The 27,421-nt window shown below is 43.7% G+C and overlaps 2 protein-coding genes across 2 annotated transcripts in view; one reads left to right on the forward strand and one right to left on the reverse strand.

The window, feature by feature from the left end:
• Positions 1-27,421, reverse strand: part of LOC134535228 (uncharacterized) — a 333,789-nt gene that overhangs the window by 90,235 nt on the left and 216,133 nt on the right. Inside the window, exons 4-5 of the mRNA XM_063374290.1 lie at positions 21,202-21,424; positions 17,416-17,580 (exon numbers count right to left, since the gene is read on the reverse strand). Of these exons, the coding sequence (XP_063230360.1) occupies positions 17,416-17,580; positions 21,202-21,424 (388 nt within the window). The remainder of the gene's footprint in view (positions 1-17,415; positions 17,581-21,201; positions 21,425-27,421) is intronic.
• Positions 4,423-11,169, forward strand: LOC134535342 (uncharacterized). Its single transcript, XM_063374412.1, has 3 exons — positions 4,423-4,566; positions 8,293-8,458; positions 9,246-11,169. Exons 1-3 carry the CDS (start codon positions 4,447-4,449, stop codon positions 9,566-9,568), a joined length of 609 nt encoding a protein of 202 aa, XP_063230482.1. The 5' UTR covers positions 4,423-4,446; the 3' UTR covers positions 9,569-11,169.

Consider the following 27,421-nt stretch of genomic DNA (forward strand, 5'->3'; position numbering starts at 1 on the left):
CTAATTGGCCCTCAGTCCTCCAGATTAACAGTGAACCAATGGCAGAAGTAGCACTTAGGTATACTTATTTGAATTGTATCATATCACGAAATGAATCCGTGAATTTTGCAGGTCTCTGAAGTGATCCCTGATACTTGAGTGAGACAGTGAATGGCAGTGGTCGGCATGGAGGGTGACTGCGCGAGGCGCCTCATCGCGGTCAGCGGGGCGCGCGTGACCCAGACACGTGCCTCACTCGGCGCCTCGCACCGGAGCCGGCGAGGCTCCCCCGAGCGAACACAACAGCCCGTGGGAACACCCCCCCGCCGTCACACAACCCTGGAGGAGTTTCATGGTGGTTCTTCTCTCCGGGGAAGAAATCGAACCCGTCCGACGTAATAGCCCTGCTCGGTAAAATAATACACGTGTTGTGCTTATCGTGGGATTCGGCGGATGGGTACTACTCCTGCGAGTAGTTATCTGGCAACACTGTCCGTTGGTAGAGCAGTGAACTTCAAGATGGCGCCGCGGTAAGCTGCTTGGTAACTTTGTCGGTGATCTGGCACAGTTTTTAAGTATATACACATTTTATAGCGATATACCTACAGTATGTTGGACCATATATATAGGTGTGTGTGTGTGTGTGTGTGGGTGTGTGTGAGGGTGTGCTAGAGAAATAACAATCAAACACAACTTTTATGACCCTGGTAAAAACTTTTTTTTTTTAAATATTAAGAGTTTTTATTATTGATTTAAGAAAGTTATGAGAACCACGCGGGCTGGCTACCAGGGCAACGCTGTCGCACTCACAAAACGACGATCATTCATCCCACAAACATTACCCGTCCGTGGCCGATTCGAGGGGAAGTGTGGAGGTGGGTTACCGAAGGTTTTTTTTTTGACGTCTTTGATAGTATTACTTTTGATCTTCTAGTTTTTTTTTTTTTTTAATGACGAAAGAGGGAGGGAGGTGGACTGCCCCTCCCACAAGACCGCCATCGCCACAACACGCCAGCCACTCCCGAAGAGGGGCAGCGGATCTGTCAGTAGTACTGAATACAGGGTGCTCGCAAACCGGTGGGCGACAGGGAATGCCAAAAAAAAAAAACAAGAAATCCTTGTGGCGTGCACATCTGTCTGGAAGCACAGCCGTGCAAAGTTACGGCAGCGAGCAGCAGCCAGCGCGCAGATTTGAATTTCCCGCGCACCAGGCCGAGAGAACGAGAGATCGCAACGCCGTGAAGTTCAAATGTTTCGGCAGTCTCTACCGCCCATTACTGTTCGCGAACCTTCTGTTCGATCGTAAAATATGTGTTTCAATCCCCAACGGGAGATTATTTCTTTTTTTTTCAGCGGACACTCAAAGGAACATCAATGCGTATTTTTATACATGACTGTCAGTGGAGGGAAGCCTTCTTTTCACAGACGAGAGAGCCAAACGCCCGATCGTGCATCTTCGGTTTTTTTTATGTTCATTGTAAATAAATATGGCGGTGTTGATAAAAAGGATACTAATTGTCAATTAGGTTAGGTTAGCTACATTATAAATAGGTACTTTAAAACATTGTGGACGATTGATTTGGTTAGGATAGCTACATTAAAGATACGGAAAAAAAAAACATGAACTTCGGGGAACTTCGGGTTTTAGCTCTCTCGTCTGTGAAAAGAAGGCTTCCCGTCAGTGGAGTGACGACAGACCCGAGCTTGCTCGAAGATACACGATCGCTGCCGAAGTAGATGTGAGTAAAGTGACAGCAATAAGCTGATGGCTTGGACGTGATTCAAATATGTTCTAGCAACACCCGTGACTCTTATGAACTACGGTTTACAATGTTCTGCGTTGCTTGTAGTAAAGTTTGTTACTGTTGCCTCGTAAACATGAAGCAGAATTACTGCGCTCGATTTTATTGGAGTCTCGTAAAAAGATTTCATGGACATACGCCATTGTTGATTTACCCTGGATGTCAATGAATAACCTTAAGAATCGATAGTAAATATGAATACACAAACACACGGTAACAAGTCAATGTCAGCTGATTGTAAACGTTAAATGCCCCAACAAAACAGAATCCCCCGGGATTCCCTGTGCTATCTTGGCACTTAACATTTACAATCAGCTGATATTGGCTTGTTACATGTGTGTTTGTGTATTAATCTTTACTATTCATTCTTGTAAATTTACACATTCGGTATTAGTGTTAGCATATATTTTTTATTTTTTTCGTGTAGTTCGGGGGGGAAAAACACACATAGTGTATGTATTTTTACACAATCCCTACATCCAAAAATTCGACATTGGTGTAAAAGAATAAACATTTAATACAATTTTTTGTACAAAAAATCATTATAGTTTTGCACTCATGGAAAAAATTCAATAACGGAAATTAATAAATGAAAATAAAAACATAAACCCACAGAGAACAAGTCTAAACCAGCTGATGCCAAACAGATAAACACAACGATTTTCCTAAACAGGTAAACGAAGAAAGCTTAGACTAACACATTCAAACTTAAATATCAGATAGTAGAAGAATCAAATGAAAGGAATTTAGTCATGAGAAAATAATAATAATAATAAAAGCACAGACTAACACAGCGGGCTTAACAACGACGAGACAGTTTAAACAATAACAGTAAATGCAAGCAGACAACAAAAACCTGAACAAAGCAGCAAATATACGAACACAGTCGGATTCCTAATGATATAAACAGTTGAGCAGCGCATGTGCAAGAAATTGTATTGAATAAAAATATCCCCGTTGCACGAAATGATTTAAAGAACGTTTGTAAGTTGACAGTTGGCGCGTGGATTTTAAGATCGTTTTGAATGTTTCGCAGCCGCAGTTTCGGCGAGCGCCCGCGAGATTGCTTGGAAGAATGTCCCCCCGCTGCGGTGTGTCGCCGAGACGTCTCGGCGCCTGCCTGCTGCTCCCGGGACTTCGCCCCCGGGCCCCTGGCGGCGGGCCAAGCTTCCCGCGCGACGCTGCTCCGTCCACTCACACACTCCACACATCCCAGCGGGGTCTGTTGTTACGAAAAAGCATTTAAGAATGCGCTCATGGAGCCATACAATGTTAAGGTTACCGCTCAAATTTCATATCGTCGGCTTACTTCTAAAACCTCGTAAGTCCAGATTTTCCCAGTTTTATATTCCGTATGTGTTTGGTGTATTTTTTTTTCCATTTTTTCATAGTGCATATGCTGATAAAACCTCGTAAGTCAACTCTACTTAGTCTCTTTTCTATTCACAAATTATAAAACCTCGTATCTTTGTCAGTCGGAACCGTGCTTCAAAAGCTCATAAGTTCTCCTGTAAAATTGACTGAAATGGAGTTACGAGGTTTTAGAAGTAAGCCGACGATAGTTGCTCCATGCACGACGAGAAGACTGCCTTGCGCTTAGGGGCGACACCGCACTAGAAGCACCAGCGAGCGTCGCACTTATCAGCCCGCCTCAACCAACACAGAATAACTCGCCGCTAGACGGCGCTGCAACGCATCAAATTCCATTCCGTTCGACATACCGCCACGAGAATTGGTTTATTCTGATCTTTACTGTCCTGAAGTTATCAATAACAACGAAAAGTGATCGTGACTGCGATGAGTATTACGCGAGTGAGTTTAAAATGGAATACCATTTCAAACGCTTTATAGGTTCTAGATTGCATACAAACCATTCATTTGAGATATATATAGAGGTATATAAACACTGGCAGGTGATCCTACAGGGAAGCCTAAGATGTACATCAAGTTCTGTCCCTGCCCGAACACGCCCGAATATTCACCTTCGGCAAACCTCGGGTTTATTTATATATATATTTATATTTCTCTGATTATTTTTAATGTAGCTATACTAACCTAACTAACCATCCATAGTGTTTTAACCCTTTGAGGCACACAGAAAATATATCAAAAATAAATTAAGAGTCTATTGTGTAACTTTTAGCAGACGTGGTGTAAGGAAAAATTAAAGCAGCCAATGTTGCTAGTTCTCGTTAGGATCGCCAGATAGCAGATTGAGGCTTACTCACGCGAGGTATTTCGGCAATACCACTGAAACATTGCGAATAGTAACTTTTTTTTTCAAAGTGGTATTATAGAAATACCGCTACAAAACAAAGGGTTAAAGTGTTTTAATGTAGCTAACCTAACCGAACACTTTTAATGTTTGAATTCATTTTTTTCTGCGCAAAAAATGAAACAAGTTCCGAAGTTGGCCGAAGGTGAATTGTTCGGGTGTAATCGGGAATGGCAGAACTTGATGTGCACCTCAGATCGCCCGATGCTACAAAGAGAGCCCTGGAGTGACAAACCCCGCGGCAGCGGCGGGAGGAGGGGGCGGCCCATTGTCGGAGAGTGAAACCGGCGACCAAGAGAGCGCGTGTGTCGGAGGGGGTCAGCGGGGCGCTATAAAGCCGCACCCACCGGCCCGCACGCCAGCACTAACACCGCAGCACCTCGCAGCAGCATGGCCGCCCGCCGCGTCACGGGACTACTGGCGCTGCTGGCGCTCGCCGCGGCCGCTCCGGGAACCACGCCGCGGCCGGCCTGCGCCGGGGACGCGTGTCTCGAGCAGCCGCAGTCTCAGGCGAGTCCACTCAGCCTTCCGCACACGGGAAGCCTTCTTTTCACAGACGAGAGAGCCAAACGCCCGATCCTGCATCTTCGTTTGTTTTTGTTCATTGTAAATAAATATGGCGGTGTTGATAAAAGGAAAGACCATAAACAAGGCAACGGTATTTATTTGTAATTGTTTTTAGAGGAAAATACCTAATTGTGCTTCAAAAATTCCTCTATTTAATACAAACTTGCGGAGCTACGAAATTCCAAAACGTTTACGAGAAATCGCCGTTTATTCATTAACATACATCCGCCACTATATTTTTCGTTTGCCGTGTGTCCGTGAATGTTTATTTTGGACATCTCATGATAACTAATGGTCAATTAGGTTAGGTTAGCCACATTATAAATACTTTAAAACATTGTGGACTGTTGATTTGGTTAGGATAGCTACCTACATTAAAGATACTGTGAAATCATGTAAACGGTTTCCTAGCCCTGGATAGCTACGTATTAAAAAGTTATTTGCTAAGCAACCATAAAATGATTTTACAGTATTTTTAATGTAGCTATACTTACCCAATATAACCAACCATCCACAAATGTTTTAAAGTATTTATAATGTAGCTAACCTATCCTAATCGACCGCAAAAATTAATGCCACAACGGTTTATAAAATGAGATAGAACGGAAAAAAAAAACCGAGCATGAACTTCGGGGAACTTCGGGTGAGGCTCTCTCGTCTGTGAAATGAAGGCTTCCCCTTCCGTACACGCTTCTTTACGCTCGGGTAGCGGTGTCAAGAGACGCGACAATTACATAAGAATGCATGATTAATGCAGTGTGGGTATTAGTTTACTACAATATATGGGCATAAACCATTGTTGATTCATACGAGTACATGAAAATACGGAGAACAAGTCAGGTGTTAAATTCCTAGACAGCAAATTTATTCCACTTTGTTCGTTCGTGCTGTAATATTTTTTTTCTTACCAAATTCCTTCCGTAAAAATTCTCTGCGCCGTTTAGGAATTTCATCCTCCAAGTGCTGATATATTCATCTTTGCTTTGCATTTTCCGGGCATTTATACCTTGTGTTGCCCCAAATACCTCCGATAGTTGAAGTTATTTGTAAACCGCTTCCTGAATAGCTTTAAAGTATTACCTGCGCACATTAATAAGCTAAATAAAACAAATTAAAGTAAAATTATTGAATATTCTATTATATTTTCCATGGTTTAAAAATATTCGTGAATGAAATATCAATTAAAATATAAAATTATGAGAACATTTCGTAAGAAAAAAACTGTATTATCACGAAAAACGTATTTCATACATGCAAAAATAACCATAGCCATGTGTTGTGCAAAGTTACAATATCCTTCTTGTAGCATTAAAAACTATTTCTTGGCAACTAATTTCCAAAGGATTCTTTTGAAAATGTATGTATGGAAACAAGCAATGGCGTGTGTCCATAAAATAGTTTTTATTCCAAAAGTGTTCGAATGAGCTCGGATGGACGTATTGAATGCGCTCTCCTCTCGGTGGATATATTGGAATTAGCACACTTAACGGATTATTGGCCGCAACAGTTAAAATCTGACTGACAGTCGCCACTGGTTTTTTGTCGAGGTTCTGTCACCTGACATCACTTTGGGCGTTCAAGTTCAGTGCATCGAGTGTTTGAAACTTCGTTTTAATCTGTTAGATTAAAGTTAAATTACAACTCACATTAAGCGCTTGTCTGTTAAACCCATTTTAAACGAAAACTCACGGAAATTTCTTACCTCAGCTAAATTTCGAATAATCGTAAGCAAATATTGGCTTCGTGCGCAGAATTCAGGAATCGGCCTATATTCCTTATTAGCCTATAGTGAAAAACATTGGTGATGTTACCCGCCCGATTTTCAATGGTGAAGGCGCTATGTATTTTGTGACTATCTCACTACTATTCACAATGCGTATGATTACCGAATTGGTATACTGGAATAAAATTAAAAAAAAAAAGAACAACATATAGGTGTTCAACTGGTATATACATTAGTATGATCTACAGTACTATGGGAAAACCATATGCCAAAAATGGGGAAAAGTACAAAATATTTTAAAAAAATAGCTAAATTAATATTAAGTCACGCAATTCAATAAACTCACACTTTTGTTCAAATATTATTGAATTTGCAAGAAATTTGGCTGTACGTTTATGGTCAAATAGTGTGAGCAGTTTACGAACTGCAAGTCTCTTTGTAAATTTCGCTATGACCACAACATGTGCCGAATACGGTTACCAGATAACGTGTTTTCTACAGTTTGATTGGCTGACAAGAGGCATGGTTTCGGGACAGCTAATTGGCCTCAGCGCAGCAAGAAGGTACACTCCCCCCCCCCCCCCCCCGTGTTCAAACTATGGGTGTGTAACGTACTTAGAATATGAGCTCTCACCAGATTTACAGAGAAACGCCAGTTTTTATTTTTTTATTTTTTAAAAAGCCATAACATTGCGTATCCTCTTTGTCCTACCGGGGAGCAGTCCGGCAGCTATGCATTCCGCATTGCACCTTGTCTCGGCGGGTTGCCTATCCACACAGGCTGTCGGACCCGAGGTATGCATTGCAGGGGCTCATCAACCTACCAAACGCTTAGGTACTTTTTGTACCTAAACAAAGTTAAATAATACAATCTAAGATGAACAGTATTGTCTCACGTAGTAGCTAGAAGCACTGTTTATTTGCTGTCTATTTGTTTGAAATAAGTAACACCATTAATTTTATTCTTATTACGAGTAGGTACAAAAATGCCAGCCAAGTTAAAAAAAATCGATTACATACATTTATTTTAAGTTTCATTAAAAATACGTCATCTAAAATACAAATAAACTGAAGAATGTATGACGCAAATATTGAAAAGTGAGCTGATGGGTGCAGAAAAGGCTTAAATAGTATCTGTATTAATTGAGTCTGAAAACAGTTCACACGGATTTTATTTGAAAATGTTTTTTTTTCCTATACTTCTGAAGCCAAAAGCACGTTTTACTTCTTCACAGGTGGCTCTTGATTACTTATTCTCTTGTATCGAGATTATCAGTGCCTTGGAGTGCTCTAGGCCACATCGAATAAAATGCGGTACAACTAAAACCCACTAAAAGATTTAATCACTGGCCTGAAACCATAAATATCAAAGAACACTCACGGTACTAGTGTTTCAAAGACACGTATTAAAAAAAAGTATTCAAAAGATTGTTCTCAGAAATACAATAACCTTAAAAAACTACATATGTAGCCCTCCTTCCTGTCGCAGAGTTACCGCAGACGCTCGCTTTATTCACCCGACAGCCACAGGGAAACGTTATTCGCGGCTGAACTTATCAATTATTACATCGCACACGACACGTTCCTGGCTCGTATCCACACGCAGTAGCTTGTGATTCGATACAGCTTCGGATGAGTGTTTCAAATTGGCCCGGAGTCACCAGGTGAGAGGTGAGCTGACAGCAGAAGCAGTACTGAGGCATAAGTATTTGAGTTCCGCCGGGAAACTATGCAAACCACAATGCTCCGCCGGGAAGCTATGCAAACCGCAATGCTCCGCCGGAAAGCTATGCAAACCGCAATGCTCCGCCGGGAAGCTATGCAAACCGCAATGATCCGCCGGGAAGCTATGCAAACCGCAATGCTCTGCCGCTCGGCCAGTTGCCTGGCGACGCAGGCGGAGCGAGTCCCGCCCGGGTGGGTGACGCGCGGTGTTGTGCCGACAGACGGAGGACATCGGCGACGCCGGCCTGGTGGACGGCGCGCTGCAGCTGCTAGCGCAGCGCCAGGACGTGAGCGTCTCGCTGCCCGGCGGCGCCCAGGCCACAGTCAGCCCCAGGGGCCTCGACGACGGCGACCTCGACATCAAGCTGCGTCTGCACTCCTCCGAAGGTATCCGCCTCGTGTCGCTCCAGTCCCCACCGAGGCAACCACGCGGGTTCCAAAATCCTTTTCAGATGGATAAAAAGGGGGTTTGTCTGTAAAGTCGGTTCGAACGCCATTTGACTTTCACAGATATTTATAACGCCCTTCAGTACCGCCTGCCTTCAAGGTTGTGCCATGAGACCACATCTAATTTCCTTAAGTCAAAATATCAGAGCTAGGCCAAAATATAAAAAAAGTTGCGATTTTGCCCATTAAATATATAAATATTTTCCTATCAAACATTTAACATACTCTTAGAGCAGGCAGAAGGCTCTCAAAATTCATTATTTTAAATTTATGATCCACAATATATTCTAGTGCTGAATTTTTAAAAACTTCAAAATTTTCGAATTGTTACCTTTAAGCTAAACACACATAGTTCCAAAATAAATAACATGATTTTTTCTCAATTAATATTTAATAATGTTCGCAGGATTTCACGGCCATTGTCTGAAGTAGCTTGGCTTCTGGGTTGTAGCCATGTTATTGGCGAATAATTCACCGACGTTTCAGTCGACATTACAGTCGCCATCATCAGGGAGCAGTTATACCTACTTACTGGTAACTACTGTTACCTACTATTAACTACTAGGAAACTGCTCCCTGATGATGGCGACTGCAATGTCAACCGAAACGTCGATGAATTATTCGCCAAGAACATGGCTACAACCCAGAAGCCAAGCTACTTCATGCAGATATTTGTTTGAAATGACACGGTTGTGTGAGTTGCTGAGCGGAGCGGTGTTGTCGGCAGCTCGGCGCCGCAAGAAGAACAAGCTGCGCAAGTTCATCGTGCCGCTCGCCGTGTTCCTGGCGCTCAAGGCGCTCACGCTCATCCCGCTCTTCCTCGGCCTGCTCAGCATCAAGGCCTTCAACGCGCTGCAGCTCGGCTTCGGCTCCTTCGTCGTGTCCTTCGGCCTGGCCATCTTCCAGCTCGCCAAGAAGCTCATGGGCGACTCCCTGCCGCCGCTCACGCCCTTCGCCGCCCCGCAGCCGCTGGTCGCCGCCCCCACCGGCTGGGAGCGCAGCGCGCACGACTCCGCCTACAGCGCGCATGTGCCCGCCTCGCGTCGCTGACTCCTCCCCTCTCCTTTGGCTCCTCCTCGTGCCGCCATGACCGCGCCTCCATCCGGCATTTAGCTCCGCCTACAGCGCGCATGTGCCCGCCTCGCGTCGCTGACTCCTCCCCTCTCCTTTGGCTCCTCCTCGTGCCGCCATGACCGCGCCTCCATCCGGCATTTAGCTCCGCCTACAGCGCGCATGTGCCCGCCTCGCGTCGCTGACTCCTCCCCTCTCCTTTGGCTCCTCCTCGTGCCGCCATGACCGCGCCTCCATCCGGCATTTAGCTCCGCCTACAGCGCGCATGTGCCCGCCTCGCGTCGCTGACTCCTCCCCTCTCCTTTGGCTCCTCCTCGTGCCGCCATGACCACGCCTCCATCTAGGTTTAGCTCCGCCTAAAGCGCGCCTTCTGTCACTGACTTCGCCCCTCTCCTTTGGCTCCTCCTCGTGCCGCCATGACCACGCCTCCATCTAGGTTTAGCTCCGCCTAAAGCGCGCCTTCTGTCACTGACTCCGCCCCTCTCCTTTGGCTCCTCCTCGCGCCGCCATGACTGCGCCTCCATCCCGCATTTAGCTCCGCCTAAAGCGCGCCTTCTGTCACTGACTCCACCCTTCTTCTTTGGCTCCTCCTCGCGCCGTCATGACCACACCTCCATCCGGTACTTAGCTCCGCCTACAGCACGCATGTGCCCGCCTCGCGTCGCTGACTCCTCCCCTCTCCTTTGGATCCTCCTCGCGCCGCCATGACCACGCCTCCATCCAGGTTTAGCTCCGCCCAAAGCGCGCCTTATGTCACTGACTCCACACTTCTTCTTTGGCTCCTCCTCGCGCCACCATGACCACGCCTCCATCCGGCATTTAGCTCCGCCTACCGCACACATTTTCCCTTCTGTCACTGACTCCACCCCTATTCTTTGGCTCCTCCTGCGCCACCATGACCACGCCTCCATCCAGGTTTAGCTCCGCCTAAAGCGGGCCTTCTGTCACTGACTCCACCCTTCTTCTTTGGCTCCTCCTCGCGCCGCCATGACCACGCCTCCATCCGGCATTTAGCTCTGCCTACCGCACACATTTTCCCTTCTGTCACTGACTCCACCCTTATTCTTTGGCTCCTCCTCGTGCCGCCATGTACACACCTCCATCCGACACTTAGCTCCGCCTAAAGTGCGCATTTGTCCCATCTGTCACTGACTCCACCCCTCTTCTTTGGCTCCTTCGAATGCTGTCATGACCCCGTCTTATGCAGCGTGGCTGCTGCATGATGATCTCCACCCTTGCATTTTGCTCCGACTACCCTGGCGCACTACTCCAGTCTCACCTTTCGACAATGAATGTACACAGTTCGTTAATTAACTGCTGTATATAAACACAATTCGAACAGCGAAAAATGTCTCTGATATTTAGACTTATAGTTCCACTGCTACGATGTTTCTGCTCAAGCATGTGCACTAAATAGTCTCAACCATATTAGGCATTTGAACAACTCACATTGCTGGGCTGACACACAGTTATTATTGTTATTTATTTTTTAAGTTATTATATGAATACGACTATGTTTATAACTTATGAGTTTAATAAAAATGTTATTAAAAACTACAAATGTTACCAAAAACTACAAATGCTGTTAATTATTTAGTATGACCTAAGTTAAAATGTTAATCCATGATATGTAATGGTTGTGGTTAAGTTAAAAGAAGGTGTAAATATCTGGCGATCTAATCAACATACTTAAGTAAATTTCTCAATTTTCTCCACAACCACTCACCGCCTTCAACTCACGGTTTTGGTGGTAGACAGCTGGTCTACCATCACTTCTAAGAGTGTTTGGTGGAATTTCTCTTTCCCCCCCCCCCCCCCCCTTAATTTCTAATTTAATTTCGACCATATTTTTCCGATATTCTCAATAGTAACAAGCACAGTTGATGCTTCCTTCGTCTCCATAGTATATGTTGTTGCATTGTTGATGAATTATTCGTCTTCTGGCAACGGTTTTTCTTGTAACCCTAGAGAATTTTCGTCGTTACGTGTGCCAGGAATGCCGTTCCACTGATTCAGACTGAAAATTGGCTCGCCGATCATTTTGATGCGGAATCTGAATTCGCAGAAATTATATAACGGCTCAAGACTATGTAGTTACCGTCTGCAGAATAACATAATCTAAACTAACGTCAAAACAATAACCAGACAAAAAAAGAGAGAGAGAAAACGGTATTTATACCGCATATACCTTCTAATTTCACCCGTGATGCTCTTAATTTTTTAACGATTGCCATTTTCAATGAAGATGTCTTAAAGTTTGACTTTCAACAAACTATCAACTACTCACTATAAATCTAAGATAATAATATATTATTACGTGGGAAACGCCCGGTATTGTAGTTGGGTACCGCTGGTTAATTAAATGCGAACTTGAAGGCCCTTAGAAAACTGTTTAATCCAATATTCCTTCCGGTTATCTTAGTTATAAAGATTGTTTTTGTTCGAGACGCGGCAGTGATGCACCCTCAAGATGGGGCGTGTAAAATGAGCAGTACGATAGTGTCCGGCCTGTGGAGCACAGGTGCATCAGCTAGTTCTACAAGAGTATGTTCCAAAAACCTCACAAACCTATTTAAGCTCAAGCTGGGCGAATATATAAACCAGAGCTTTAGTGAACTCCAGCTGATTCTGAACATTTTAAAATACTTGCTAAGTGTATATTTCTGTCGGTTAAAAGTTTTAAAAACGAAACTGCTCTTTAGTGTTCGAGTGGGAAAGTTTAAAGCTGGGCTAAGTTTCAAGTTAAATCTCGTAACGTTGTGTGGGAAGTGATTCCACGTTCAAACAAGCCGAGCCGCGCTGTGTTTGGAGTTGATCGGGCATGACATCGTCCAATGACGCACGGGGATTTGTGTGACGTTCTCTCCCGGACAACAGGCGACTCCTAGTCCCGTGGTCAGCGACCAGGGCTCGTCCGGGCTCGTCAAAGCCGGGCTGTTGAGACGAGGAGGGCGGAATATGGCCACTAAAAAAAATAACTGTGCGGATGAGAAATGCCAACATTAAAGATTAAGTTTTAAATATGAAGAAAACATAGAAATTTTTAAACATAATAACTTAAATAAAAAAAGAATTTTTACAAATATTATTAGTTCAGAATTTATAGAATGCTGTATTAACGGAGTAGCGCATTGAGTATAATTGGAAAATATTACACTTTAGAATAATTTTTGACAGTGTTGAGTTAACTTGGTAGCTATGAAATAAACATGGCTGCCATGTGCACATGTGCAGACGTGTGCACGTATTTTATTTTTTCAATTGACACTGAAGTTATAATTTTCAAAACCCATACTCTGCGGCCATGTAGTTTTTAAGTTTTTAAACAAGATATAAAACACTTTAACATAGTTTTTTTTTGTTGTTTCGTATTGGAGAATAGCTAATCTGAAACATTTGTGGTGAATATTTCCAGCAACGAACGACCATAAAAAAAAATCAAGGCAGCCAACATTTGCTTGGAAAAGTTAACGACTTGTTAGGTTGCCGATAAACACCGCTCAGTTGGCTGATTTCCAAAGACAATAAGAGCGACAGTTACAGCCGTATCTTCCTCCCCCCCCCCCCTTCCACCGCTTAAAACACCACCGGGAAGCCTTCTTTTCACAGACGAGAGAGCCAAACGTCCGATCGTGCATCTTCAGGTTTTTTTTTTGTTCATTGTAAAAGGTTAGGTTAGCTACATTATAAATACTTTAAAACATCGTGGACGGTTGATTTGGTTAGGATAGCTACATTAAAGATAGTGTGAAATCATGTAAACGGTTTCCTAGCCCTGGATAGCTACACATTAAAAAGTTATTTGCTAAGCAACCATAAAATGATTTTACAGTATTTTTAATGTAGCTATACTTACCTAATATAACCAACCATCCACAAATGTTTTAAAGTATTTATAATGTAGCTAACCTATCCTAATCGACCGCAAAATGTAATGCCACACCGGTTTATACAATCAGATAGAACGGGGGGGGGGGGGGGAAAGCGAGCATGAACTTGGGGGAACTTCGGGTGTGGCTCTCTCGTCTGTGAGATGAAGGCTTCCCCACACAAGCAGAGCTGGAGGCGGGCTGACTGGGCCATTTCCGGCCAACGGACGCACGACGAAGAAGCGGAAGAGCGTGCGGGCTCGCTTCCGGTCACGTGGGCGGGGCGAGGCTACACGGTGCGACGCCCGCCCCAAGGGCGTACGCGGAATTTAATTTCGACGGGAAGGGGGAGGGGGGAATAGAACCACTTTTTCCCGCTTATTGCTTTCAAATTATTTCCGTTTGTTGGCGGGATTGATGGATTTTTTTTTTCATGTGTAACATTTTAGCTCTCTGTACTGTACACGGCATTTGCTAGGTTTAATTTCGTGATTGAGATAAAAGTCGTATGGAACGGAAATGTGAAACCACTGTGCTGCCATCTGTGGAAAATGCCGAGAACCAAAGTTCACAAAGACAAAGATAAACTATACGGTATTAATGTCTGTGTGAATTTTAACAATATGTGGAATGTTTTAATAAAATTACTTTTTTCGGATGTCAGGTCCTAAGCCGGGTTTTGGTATTTTTTTTTAAAGTCTTTCTCGCTTTAATTGCAACGGAAGTGTGTAACCACGGTGCTTCCATCTGTGGCGGATGGTGCAAATCAAAGTTCACAAAGCCAAAGGAAAACTTTATATTATTAACTGTTTAATGAATTTAAACAGATAGGCAGTATTTTAATAACATTCCTTGTCGGAAATCATATCCAAATCCGGAGTTCCGTTTCATCATATATAGAGACCGGAAAAATTCGCGGATTCATTTCGCGATAGGCCAGAATTCAATTAGTTATACCTCAGTGCTGCCTCTGCTATTGGCTCACAACTCACCTGGATGACTCTGGGTCAATGAGAAAAACTCAACTAAAGCAGCATCAAATCACAGACTGCTACGTTGGGACGTCTCACAAGGCAGCAGCCAATGAGTGGGTGATATTTGAATGAGTGTACGTAGAACTATGGAGTTCATGCTAGAGGTCATTGAACCCGCGAATTTTTCAGGTCCCTAATTATATAGTGTGACATTTCGTTCAGCAAATAGAATGATTCTAAAGACGACTTAGCCGCTACGGTAAAGAATTCTAGCGGCGGGTGCGGAAACTACGTGTGAATCACGTCCAGAATTTTTTTTTTTTTTTATGATTCTTTTGGGTGGTATATTTCACTGACGCCCATTAGCTTGTCACTGCGCACACGGTCTCGCGACCCAACTACGACAACAACCATCGCAAGTTACAAAATATTTCTCTTTGAATTAGTCAATGCTTAAAATAACGAAGACTACGCGCCGTTGGAAAGCAACGTCCTCCATGTTCCCCCCGTTCGTGTGAAATACGGGTTCAACCCCGTGTCGGAGTGAGGGGAGTGGTCAGACCCCACCACCGCCACTGGGAGGATTTCCAAAGAATCTGGGCGGAACCACGCTAGAGCTGATACCACCCCTAACAAGGCAAACATGGAGGGTCTTTACCTATGCATGGAATGTCAACTAGGTCATGGCTATTCCCAACTTTCTTAAGCAGGGGCACAGTTACAAAACGTAACTGTGCTGATGTACTCGGAGAAACTCTAGTGTGAATACTCTTTGTGAAAAATTAATAATTACTTTAGTATGCTCCATGTGGGCTTGAGACTCGGCGTTATAGCTATATACATATGTATGGGCAACTGGTACTATCTGCATGATTATTATCGTGTAGCATTGAAACACACCAATTTTTGTTTTTACTTTTTAAGAATATAGGTACTTATAGAAAGTGCAAAAAAGAAAATTCTTAGGTATAATACTTAATAAAAAAAAATTCCCTACTGCTTATGCAAATTGTATGACGATTTAAAAATAAGATGAGATTTTGTATGTTTAAAAGACAGTTTTCACGCGAAAAGTATTACAAAACTGTAATTTTTTCGTTCCGATCATTTACTTGTACGAGCAGGTACCCAGAGAGCAGTTCCCCCACCACTTACCTGTTTCCCCTCCTACTGGCTCCCTCCCTCCTCAACCTCACAGAGGACATGTCCCATACATACATACATACATACATACCGTACATGTAAATAGTATACGTATAAATGTTCCATCTCTTGCGCACTTGCGTTTTCACCCTTCAGCAAAGCACATACTTGTTATGAAGTGTTCGCAATTACTGTAACTGACTGAACTATAGACTCGATTTGCAGTGGTTTCATTTGACGAGTTTCGTATTCGTAAGAGCTTGCAGGAAACAGGGCTGAGTGCATGTGGCATCCTCATACAACGACGAAGATCTCTCCGATGTATGAATGGATTATTACAGAGTAAAATTACTGTAATCCCAACAAAGGACATGTTTTTTTTCTTGGTTTCATGATGGCATTACTTCGGAACGAAACATTGCAAAAATTATCTATGGGACATAGAATTTAAATTACAGCATGCTTTATACACAGACATCTAAATTTCTCATTTTGCAATTTGTACCATTTGAAGAAGGTACCAAATTGCCATTATTGTCATAGACCTAAAAAATTAAGAATTGTACTTAGTGTACTGTATAATCTATAGTATTTCATACAATAGAGATTTTACTACCCCGGGGTGTAGTCACCAGGAAAAAAAGACACATGTTACCTCGGGGCGGAGTAAGTACGGCGATATAACCAAGAAATCTTGGTTTATTTGAGGCGAATTGTTGGTTGAAATGTGTGTGAATGCACTGATGGTTCTAACAGCGTGGGTGATGCGCAAGCGGCTTGCTTCGCGAGAGTGCCGAGGGTTGTAGAGTGTTGCAGTGTGTTGCAGAGTGTTGCAGAGTGTTGCCGAGTGTTGTAGAGTGTTGCAGAGTGTTGCAGTGTGTTGTAGAGTGTTGCCGAGGGTTGTAGAGTGTTGCAGTGTGTTGCAGAGTGTTGCCGAGTGTTGCCGAGTGTTGCCGAGTGTTGCTGAGTGTTGCCGAGTGTTGCAGTGTGTTGCAGTGTGTTGCAGAGTGTTGCAGAGTGTTGCAAAGTGTTGCCGAGTGTTGTAGAGTGTTGCAGAGTGTTGCAGTGTGTTGTAGAGTGTTGCCGAGGGTTGTAGAGTGTTGCAGAGTGTTTGCAGAGTGTTGCCGAGTGTTGCCGAGTGTTGCCGAGTGTTGTAGAGTGTTGCAGAGTGTTTGCAGTGTTTGCAGAGTGTTGCCGAGTGTTGTAGAGTGTTGCAGAGTGTTTCAGTGTGTTGTAGAGTGTTGCCGAGGGTTGTAGAGTGTTGCAGAGTGTTTGCAGAGTGTTGCCGAGTGTTGCCGAGTGTTGTAGAGTGTTGCAGAGTGTTTGCAGAGTGTTGCCGAGTGTTTCCGAGTGTTGCAGAGTGTTTGCAGAGTGTTGCCGAGTGTGGCAGAGGGTTGTAGAGTGTTGCAGAGTGTTTCAGAGTATTGCAGAGTGTTGCCGAGTGTTGTAGAGTGTTGCAGAGTGTTGCAGAGTGTTGCAGAGTGTTGCCGAGTGTTGCTGAGTGTTGTAGAGTGTTGCAGAGTGTTGCAGTGTGTTGTAGAGTGTTGCCGAGGGTTGTAGAGTGTTGCAGAGTGTTTGCAGAGTGTTGCCGAGTGTTGCCGAGTGTTGCCGAGTGTTGTAGAGTGTTGCAGAGTGTTTGCAGTGTTTTGCCGAGTGTTGCCGAGTGTTTGCAGAGTGTTGCCGAGTGTGGCAGAGGGTTGTAGAGTGTTGCAGAGTGTTTCAGAGTATTGCAGAGTGTTGCCGAGTGTGGCAGTGTGTTGCCGAGTGTTGTAGAGTGTTGCAGAGTGTTGCAGAGTGTCGCAGAGTGTCGCAGAGTGTCGCAGAGTGCGGCGGGACGCACCTGCAGCAGCTGGGGCAGCGCCTCGCCGTGGTACTGCTCCAGCATGCCGTTGGTCGCGTGAAGCTGCTGCACGTAGGCGTTGTGGGCGTCGAAGTAGCCGGCCAGCGACGCCGTGCTGGGGGACGCCACGTAGGCCAGGTAGGCGCCCTTGTAGTCCTGCCGGCACTGCAACAACACACCGCCCCGGTGGCGCGGACCGTCCTTCCTCCGCCTGAGGTCACAGCGGGGCCACTTTGTCGTCATTACTAGACACCGGGAAAAAATTCGCGGATTCATTTCGTGATAGGCTAGAATTCAAATAGTAGATATACCTCAGTTCTGCCTCTGCTATTGGCTCACAACTCACCTGGACGACTCCGGGGCCAAATGAGAAAAAACTCAACTGAAGCAGCCATCGAATCACAGATACTGCTACGTTGGTGACGTCTCACAAGACAGCAGCCAATGAGTGGGTGACATATTTGAATGAGCGTACGTAGAACTGTGGAGTTCATGCTAGAGGTCATTGAACCCGCGAATTTTTTTCAGGTCCCTAGTCATTACTCACAACGTGTGTTGAACCATTTGACACTATGCACATACTGTCCTTTTGTTTGGTCAAAATATTGTATGCAAGTGTCAACTGTTTCTCTGTGTCTGAAATTTTAAACCCGTCTGCGGTTTCTTTTTTTAAGTTCTAATTCTCCCCCGAGTTTCTTGATTATTAGACAGTGAATATATGGTGGTGTACGCCTATTAACTTCACAGACTATAATTGCGATCACAGAGAAAGAAACTGCGGTTCGGTGCTCTATATAGTGTTTATTGTTAGTGTCCGATGGTTACTAAGCAGTACCATTTCGGGATACTTTTCTCGAATAAACAGATTTATAAAATATCAAAACCTATATCAAGCAGCACAACCACTAAATAAGCGCTCTTAAGAATAAGACTTTGTAAGTGTGACTGTCGTTACACGACCGTGATGCATCTGTGTGCATTAACTAAATACCTGTACCTTGGAGGCGTAAGACACTATGTCACAAAAACAATATTTTTCGAGAGCGCAGTTTTAAAAAAAAATTATCTCTTATATATTCAACTATTTTCTACCCAAAATATGTGACCTTGGTATAGTGTGTCAATAGAAATAACGTCAAACGGTGGTCAAGTTTATGCTTAAAAGTGCATTTCGCCCAAAAGTGGACATAGTGTCTGGTGCTTCCGAGGACGGGGTAGAAAAAGATTTTTAACACCTAAAACATGTAATAATGAATTGATAAAGGACTAGTATTATGCAGATGTAGAGATTAGCAAGAATATACGATAGTGGCACCTAATGTATGTGCATTTTACTCAAATGTATCAGCACCAAACCTTCACCCGAATGTAGGAACTGATCCGATTAACGAGGAAGGACTTGAAGGGCTGATGAAAATATAATTCTTCCTTCATCATCCTTCATCTTCCTTCGTAAGCATGTGTATTTCCACAGCAACGGAGACATATCTGACAGGACATCTAGCGCAGCGAACATAGCGAACATTGCGAACTTCTGATAACAACCGGGAGGGTGTACATGGACTATAGGAGAGGCGGCTCTCACCTTGGCCAGCTTGTCCTCTGTCTTGACCAGGATGTGAACAAGTGGCACAGGGAGGTGGGACCTGGTCAGGAGGGTGTACAGGAACCAGAGGAAGGCGGCTCTCACCTTGGCCAGCTTGTCCTCTGTCTTGACGAGGATGTGAACAAGTGGCACAGGGAGGTGGGACCTGGTCAGGAGGGTGTACAGGAACCAGAGGAAGGCGGCTCTCACCTTGGCCAGCTTGTCCTCTGTCTTGACCAGGATGTGAACAAGTGGCACAGGGAGGTGGGACCTGGTCAGGAGGGTGTACAGGAACCAGAGGAAGGCGGCTCTCACCTTGGCCAGCTTGTCCTCTGTCTTGACGAGGATGTGAACAAGTGGCACAGGGAGGTGGGACCTGGTCAGGAGGGTGTACAGGAACCAGAGGAAGGCGGCTCTCACCTTGGCCAGCTTGTCCTCTGTCTTGACCAGGATGTGAACAAGTGGCACAGGGAGGTGGGACCTGGTGGGAGGGTGTACAGGAACCAGAGGAAGGCGGCTCTCACCTTGGCCAGCTTGTCCTCTGTCTTGACGAGGATGTGAACAAGTGGCACAGGGAGGTGGGACCTGGCCAGGAGGGTGTACAGGAACCAGAGGGAGGCGGCTCTCACCTTGGCCAGCTTGTCCTCTGTCTTGACGAGGATGTGAACAAGTGGCACAGGGAGGTGGGACCTGGCCAGGAGGGTGTACAGGAACCAGAGGGAGGCGGCTCTCACCTTGGCCAGCTTGTCCTCTGTCTTGACGAGGATGTGAACAAGTGGCACAGGGAGGTGGGACCTGGTGGGAGGGTGTACAGGAACCAGAGGGAGGCGGCTCTCACCTTGGCCAGCTTGTCCTCTGTCTTGACGAGGATGTGAACAAGTTGCACAGGGAGGTGGGACCTGGCCAGGAGGGTGTACAGGAACCAGAGGAAGGCGGCTCTCACCTTGGCCAGCTTGTCCTCTGTCTTGACGAGGATGTGAACAAGTGGCACAGGGAGGTGGGACCTGGCCAGGAGGGTGTACAGGAACCAGAGGGAGGCGGCTCTCACCTTGGCCAGCTTGTCCTCTGTCTTGACGAGGATGTGAACAAGTTGCACAGGGAGGTGGGACCTGGCCAGGAGGGTGTACAGGAACCAGAGGAAGGCGACTCTCACCTTGGCCAGCTTGTCCTCTGTCTTGACGAGGATGTGAACAAGTGGCACAGGGAGGTGGGACCTGGCCAGGAGGGTGTACAGGAACCAGAGGGAGGCGGCTCTCACCTTGGCCAGCTTGTCCTCTGTCTTGACGAGGATGTGAACAAGTGGCACAGGGAGGTGGGACCTGGCCAGGAGGGTGTACAGGAACCAGAGGAAGGCGGCTCTCACCTTGGCCAGCTTGTCCTCTGTCTTGACGAGGATGTGAACAAGTGGCACAGGGAGGTGGGACCTGGTGGGAGGGTGTACAGGAACCAGAGGAAGGCGGCTCTCACCTTGGCCAGCTTGTCCTCTGTCTTGACGAGGATGTGAACAAGTGGCACAGGGAGGTGGGACCTGGTGGGAGGGTGTACAGGAACCAGAGGAAGGCGGCTCTCACCTTGGCCAGCTTGTCCTCTGTCTTGACGAGGATGTGAACAAGTGGCACAGGGAGGTGGGACCTGGCCAGGAGGGTGTACAGGAACCAGAGGAAGGCGGCTCTCACCTTGGCCAGCTTGTCCTCTGTCTTGACCAGGATGTGAACAAGTGGCACAGGGAGGTGGGACCTGGCCAGGAGGGTGTACAGGAACCAGAGGGAGGCGGCTCTCACCTTGGCCAGCTTGTCCTCTGTCTTGACCAGGATGTGAACAAGTGGCACAGGGAGGTGGGACCTGGCCAGGAGGGTGTACAGGAACCAGAGGGAGGCGGCTCTCACCTTGGCCAGCTTGTCCTCTGTCTTGACCAGGATGTGAACAAGTGGCACAGGGAGGTGGGACCTGGCCAGGAGGGTGTACAGGAACCAGAGGGAGGCGGCTCTCACCTTGGCCAGCTTGTCCTCTGTCTTGACCAGGATGTGAACAAGTGGCACAGGGAGGTGTGACCTGGTCAGGAGGGTGTACAGGAACCAGAGGGAGGCGGCTCTCACCTTGGCCAGCTTGTCCTCTGTCTTGACGAGGATGTGAACAAGTGGCACAGGGAGGTGGGACCTGGCCAGGAGGGTGTACAGGAACCAGAGGGAGGCGGCTCTCACCTTGGCCAGCTTGTCCTCTGTCTTGACGAGGATGGTCTCGTAGCTCTCGCGGTGCGTGAACACCTTGCGCGACTGTATCTTGCGGTGGAAGGATCGCTCGAGCAGCGGGCGCGCCACCTGGCGCCCCAGGATGGACGCGATGTCGCTGTGCGCCTGCGAGTCGATCTCCACCTCCTGCAGCAGGGTCTCCCACGTGTGGAACAGCGAGCTGGGGCACGCCGGCCTGCGAACCCGTGCGCCTCCTTCTAGCAGTTCGCACACTTACCTGCCTCCTGCATATACCGCGGTCATCAAGCTAAACATTCTATATCACAGTATTCAATAGCCAGGGCCGTATTTAGGGGAGGGCAACCGGGGCGAAATCCCCGGTGCCTCCACAAACGGATGGCTCCCACAAACGGAGGGCCCCGCACAATAATTTCATATAATTCTTGTCTGCGATTATATTTATATATGTTTTTTTAAATACTAAGAGAATCTACTTGAATTCACAATAAATTATTTATTGGAAAACTCGACGGAAAAAATTTTGTTCCATTTTATTTGGATAGTAATTTGGGGCCAGGGGGCCTCCGCGCCTGTGTTGGCCCGAGGCCTCCAGACTTCTAAATCCGGCCCTGTCAATATCAATTACTAACGTATATGAATTAAAAACACATCTAGAATTGTATTTTTAGGTGATATTTTTTTCATCCTTTCAATTATTGTTGCATGCTAGCGCGCGGATCGTAAAAAAAATCTTTCTTGCAATTTTTTCATAACGCGCTTAAAGAAGTACAACTTCATTAGGTTTAACATCTGTAATGGGCGACACTTGAGGATTTAGCCACGAACTATTTTAATAGCGACTATTCATCATATTTAGAATAAATTGAGTTTGTGCCTAGAAAGAAAGGATGGAATGGAGGTAGAAGCTCCCCTTTCGGAGAAACGTCACTGCTAGAAGGGAATTCTTCATAAGCGATCGCGTGATGTATTGCTCCCCTCGGCTGTATGGAATCACGGGAGATTAACGCCTGTCTGGCTGCAAGACGTGTTCACTGCCGGCTGTCCCGACAATGCCGCCAGAAGCGCGCGCAATTGCCGCCGCACGCCACTCCTCGCGGGGAGACGTCAAACACTTCCTAATCCTCGTGACGCGCGTGAGGAAGGAGAGGGGCGTGGTCGGAAGCAGCGAGAGGAGAGAGGGAGGGCGGTGTGCCAACAAGCACACGCGCGACCTCTGGCTGCGCTAGGTGGCGACTCCCCGGACCAAGACGCGTTCTTAAGGCCCCCGCCTACCTGGTAACACACACGGTGTGCAGAGCTTCAGGAAAAACAACGCGATTTCAAAACTACTCAAGATATCCGAGTGGGGTCTGCTTACGAAAAGCATTTAAGAGTTCGCTGAGGCCCGAAAAGTACTTTTAATTTTGGATCATGTTTTTAAACTGTATTTCTAGAAGAGTTAAAATGGCTGAAACGCATGTTTTAAGAGTAATTTTTAGGTGTAAAACAAGTGGTACAGATTCTTGAAAGCACTTAAGGGGCTTGCATTACACCTTTATCTTCATTTCCCCGTAATATAAAAATACGGTCACCGCACAAATTTCACAGTTATCAATTGACGACGAGAAGACTGCGCGCCAGTTCAGAGCCTTGAGCTTAGAGGCGATACCGCGCTAGAAATACCATCGAGCGTCGCGCTTATCATCCCGCCTCACTAACACACATACACCCCTGACGAGGCGGGCACCTTAAGGCCCTCGCCTGCCCGGAAACACACCACGGTGTGCAGAGCTTCAGGAGAAACCACACACCATTTAAAAAAAATTGGTTGTCTGTAAAGTCGGTTCACGGACGATAGTTTAACGTGACAACGTCATAACAAAACATTGATGAAATGATTGCATACTTTTATGAATAAAATTGAATCATTTTTATTTTAATAATAAAAGAATAAATACTTGAAATTATACTAGTAATCAGATTTTTAAAATGCAAGAATAATTAACCTTTATTGCCGAAGTTGTTGTAATAAGCAATGAAAACCACATAGATGCGGCGCAAGCGTACAATGAGCGTAACGGGACACAGCGTAACGGAACAATGTGCGTAAAGGGACACAGTGTAACGGAACACTTTTTCGTGCATGCAGCCGGCGTTCATCGATTTATTAGACGTTGTCACGTCAAAACTGCTCAAGATATCAGAGTGGTAAAGTTCGCAGGCTTTCACGCCCATTGTCTAAACTCTAAAGTAGCTTAGCTTCTGGGTCGTAGACGCGTCCTTGGGGAATAATTCACCGACGTTTCGAACGACATTGTAGTCGCCATCATCAGGGAGCAGTTACCTAGTGCTCCCTGATGATGGCGACTGCAATGTCGACCGAAACGTCGGTGAATTATTCCCCAATGATGCGGTTACGACCCAGAAACCAAGCTACTTCATATCGGAGTGGTGTCGGTTTACGAAAAGCACTTAAGAATAAATCGAGGGCGGATGAAAAATTCTGATCACGCACTTCGTTTTCAAGCTGTATTTTCAGAAGAGTAAAAAAAAGCTAAAATCTGTGTTTTAAGAATAATATTCAGACATGAAAGACATGGTACAATTTCTTGTCAGCACTAAAGGGACTTGCATTACACCTTTAAACTTAATTTCCCTGCCATATAATGTTATGGTTACTACTGGTATCTTATAGATGTCGTATGCACGACGAGAAAAAGCCTTGCGCTTAGAGGCGATACCGCGCTGTAAACACCAGCGAACGTCGCACTTATCATGTCGTCTCACAAGGCACTGGAAGGGCGGGTCGCCTCCTGTCGTGCTGTGCGCCTCTTTGAAGTAGTTTTACTGCACGCGACAAACAAAAATGGTTTGCTACGGTGCTTAAAAAAGTAACTATGTCCTAAAAACAAGATTTTCTTACCTAGAAACCATTTTAAATGCCCACTGCAGTCACGCAACACTCATAAATATGTAGACATTCGCGTAGATAAAGCTAACGTTTAAAATTTATACCGACCATAGATACACACCAGTTTTTTTTTGTTGCGTTTCCGTGTTTTTTTTGTTTTGTTTTACGGTATTTACTGAGAATTTTGACGTTTGGGATGTTGTATGTTATGCCTTATTGCTTTTCAGGCCACTTAATGCATGTAACAAACTGTAAATATATACTTCTTTAAGTATGTTATGAAAAAATAATTTGAGTGAATTTTTACAATGCGCGCGCAAAATTTAACAAAATTTTCACAAGATGAAAAAAAAAGATACATACAAAAACGGCAACATACAAATAAACATTGTATATTTTCTTTTAAATATGATACTTAAGTAATTGATATTGAATAATGGTCCATATAATTAAAAACATTTAGTTATAGTGAATATTAGTGGTATAAAATGAGTTTATAAACGTTTTCAAGTTTATTTTCAAGTAAATTTATTTACCTAAGTGAGTTTATGTTCCCGTATGTATAATGTATTTGCATTACATATAAGTTATAAATTAATGATTTATTAATTAATAAATAATTAAAATATAATTCAGCATATCTATTGATTTAAATTATTAATTAATAGGGTATGGATCTCGATTTTTCTTTCAAAATAAATAATTAATTTTATACACGTGTTTATATTAATATTGAATACTGAGTATTTATTTAAATATTTCAATTTGATTGAATTTATACTTTTCTAACCGTTTTCATAATACCATTCCAGTCGTTTTATTATTTTATTTCTAAAAATTATTTGCATGCAAAATTAAAGTAACTTTTTTTTAATTACGTCAAGTAACGCGCGTACATAAGTACACGCACCTTTGTTTTGTTTATAAAATTAGGGAATCATTCATAACAAAAACTTATCGTCTCAGTCACTGAACAGAAGTTCGTTTTTTTTTTTTGTTTCATTTCACATCATTTACCTTCATAGATTCTGGACTCATAGATGCTGCGCGCGGGTCTAGCCTAGCCCAGACCAGAAAAGGCAGTTGCCAAGAAATTGTTCATTTACATGAAAATAACTGTATTACTACAAAATAGTGTTACCATTTATGCTTCATGTTGCCCCAGTACCTCCACTATTTAGTTATTAGAAAACAGTTGTTTGAATAGCTTTCCAGGGATTAGCACGGTAAAACAAAAGTAAGCCAAAAGTAATATAAAAAAGTTAACTTTTCTGCAGATTAAAAACCAAATAAATAAAATGTTTATACAATAACTTCATGCTTGTGAGCACATTCATATTTTAACTAAACTCACTTTTTTAATATCTAACATTTATTTCAAAATAACTTTACCATCGACAGTGCAAGCTCTTACATATGCTTTTACTAGTATATATTTCTATATAATTATTGCACAGCGGGATTGTAAGTTTGTTTGCAGGAAAGCAACTAAAAAATTGCCAGACTAGTTATACAAATTATATTTCATTGTTATGTAATTACATAATTCATGCTGAACGAACAACATAAAAACACATAAATTTGTTCGTTACCGAGGTTAGATGTTACTGCACGTGTTAATAAACTCGTGGAATAACATCATGTCAGTGTTAAGAAGACTGCAAGTATCCGCTCTACCACTCTGGTTCTGGGGTAGAGCGCCTGCCTTGTGACTTGTAGGACCCGGGTTCGCGCCCCGGCTCCTCCAAGGCGGATTGCCCAGACAAAATGGCGGCATTTTCTCTGGTAGGAATACAATCCCTTGTAACAAGTCAGGCTACCAAAGAAACGGTGGGTGGAACAGAAAAAAACCTTCCAGGTGGCTTCCAAATGGGGAGCCCGTTTCTTTTCCTGGGCTCCCCATGCGGTGGCCATTCCGGGGGTTTCTCCGGGGGAACGGAGTTTTGAAAAAAAAAAAAATTGTAGTTTTTATTAACTGTAGCATTATCATTCCAAAATTTAAAAAAAAAAATATTTTGTACATAAAATATTTTAATTAAATTTGTATCAATCAGTCAGTGGGTGGATGTATTCCGATGTGTGTGTGACCATTTATCGGTATATATTTTCTTGAATTTAGTTACAAACTATTTACCAATACCATTGTTATGTAGTATTTTAGACGTTTTTGACGAAAAAAATATTTATAGGCACCTGAATTTTATTCCTAAAAATATTATTTCTGAAAAACCAAGTAGTTTTTAATCAAGAAGATCGTCTTTAACACACACAGTATTATAAATGTGTGTGTGTGTGCACGCGCGCGCGCCAGTATAACATCCAGATATAAATAAAATATTATATTTATTTCGACATGAGCAAAGCCTTTGATACTTTCCAACTGAAACTTATTATTTTAAAAATCGTCAATTTGTTTTAATTATCTTAAAAATAGACGCTTTGCAGTCAAATTTGCAAATGCAATTTCATGGTATTAGGTGTTCCGCAAAGTAGTAGTTTATCTCAACTACTCTTTAATATTTAATAAATTACATTCCAACTGTAATCAGAATTGATCAAGAAAAGATGCTGATGAGAAAAATGCAATTGGGAAATATGATTGTGAAATTATTCAGCAAGATATTTCAGCTGTACAGATCTGGTTTTCAAGTTAACAAACGTCTCTGAATTACGATAGCAATTATTGTATAACATTTAGTAAAAAAACTAATTCAATTAATAAGAATTGTCACATAGTAAGAAATGACAATAAACGTGGTGTCCACTTTTAATACCTTCGAGTTATAGTGGATGCCAAGTTTTTATTTTTCACCAACATGCAGATAATACTATTAGTTGCACTTGAAGATCTTAGTTAGGTCTTATTAAATGTATAACGTTCTCTGCATCAATATCTGATTGTATACTTTGTTCTTAAAATTTATTAGCTATGAAGTAGATTATTGTGACGTAATTTGGAGTTTAATAACTAATTTTGATTGTAATAGAATTGAAAGTATGCAGAAAAAAATTCTTAAATTAATATTTTTAAATTTTAGGCTTTTAAATTACTTTCAAATATTCTTCATTTCTATATAAATTTAATTTGCATTTTCTTTTTACTAGACGTTCAATCAGTATACGTTTTATTACCATTTTTGTTGCTTCAGACATAATATCTCGGTTTAGATTAAGAATTTCAATTTGCAATTATAGAATTAGTGACACTTTAAAAACCATTAGCAACTATAAAATTTGTAAAAAATTATAACTATTTTTGAATAATCTAGAAACGTTCATTGGTAAACACACTTAAGCAAAAATTTATTTTAAACTTTTATA

The sequence above is a fragment of the Bacillus rossius genome, chromosome 8 (genome assembly GCF_032445375.1).
Source record: "Bacillus rossius redtenbacheri isolate Brsri chromosome 8, Brsri_v3, whole genome shotgun sequence".
In the NCBI taxonomy this organism is placed as follows: domain Eukaryota; kingdom Metazoa; phylum Arthropoda; class Insecta; order Phasmatodea; family Bacillidae; genus Bacillus; species Bacillus rossius.

What these genes read in the sequence shown, in the direction of transcription:
- LOC134535342 (XM_063374412.1), top strand. Translation starts at nt 4,447, where the DNA reads ATGGCCGCCCGCCGCGTCACGGGACTACTGGCGCTGCTGGCGCTCGCC. An exon ending in TCGAGCAGCCGCAGTCTCAG is followed by an intron (nt 4,567 to 8,292) that starts GCGAGTCCACTC and finishes TTGTGCCGACAG; the next exon opens with ACGGAGGACATCGGCGACGC. An exon ending in GCGTCTGCACTCCTCCGAAG is followed by an intron (nt 8,459 to 9,245) that starts GTATCCGCCTCG and finishes TGTTGTCGGCAG; the next exon opens with CTCGGCGCCGCAAGAAGAAC.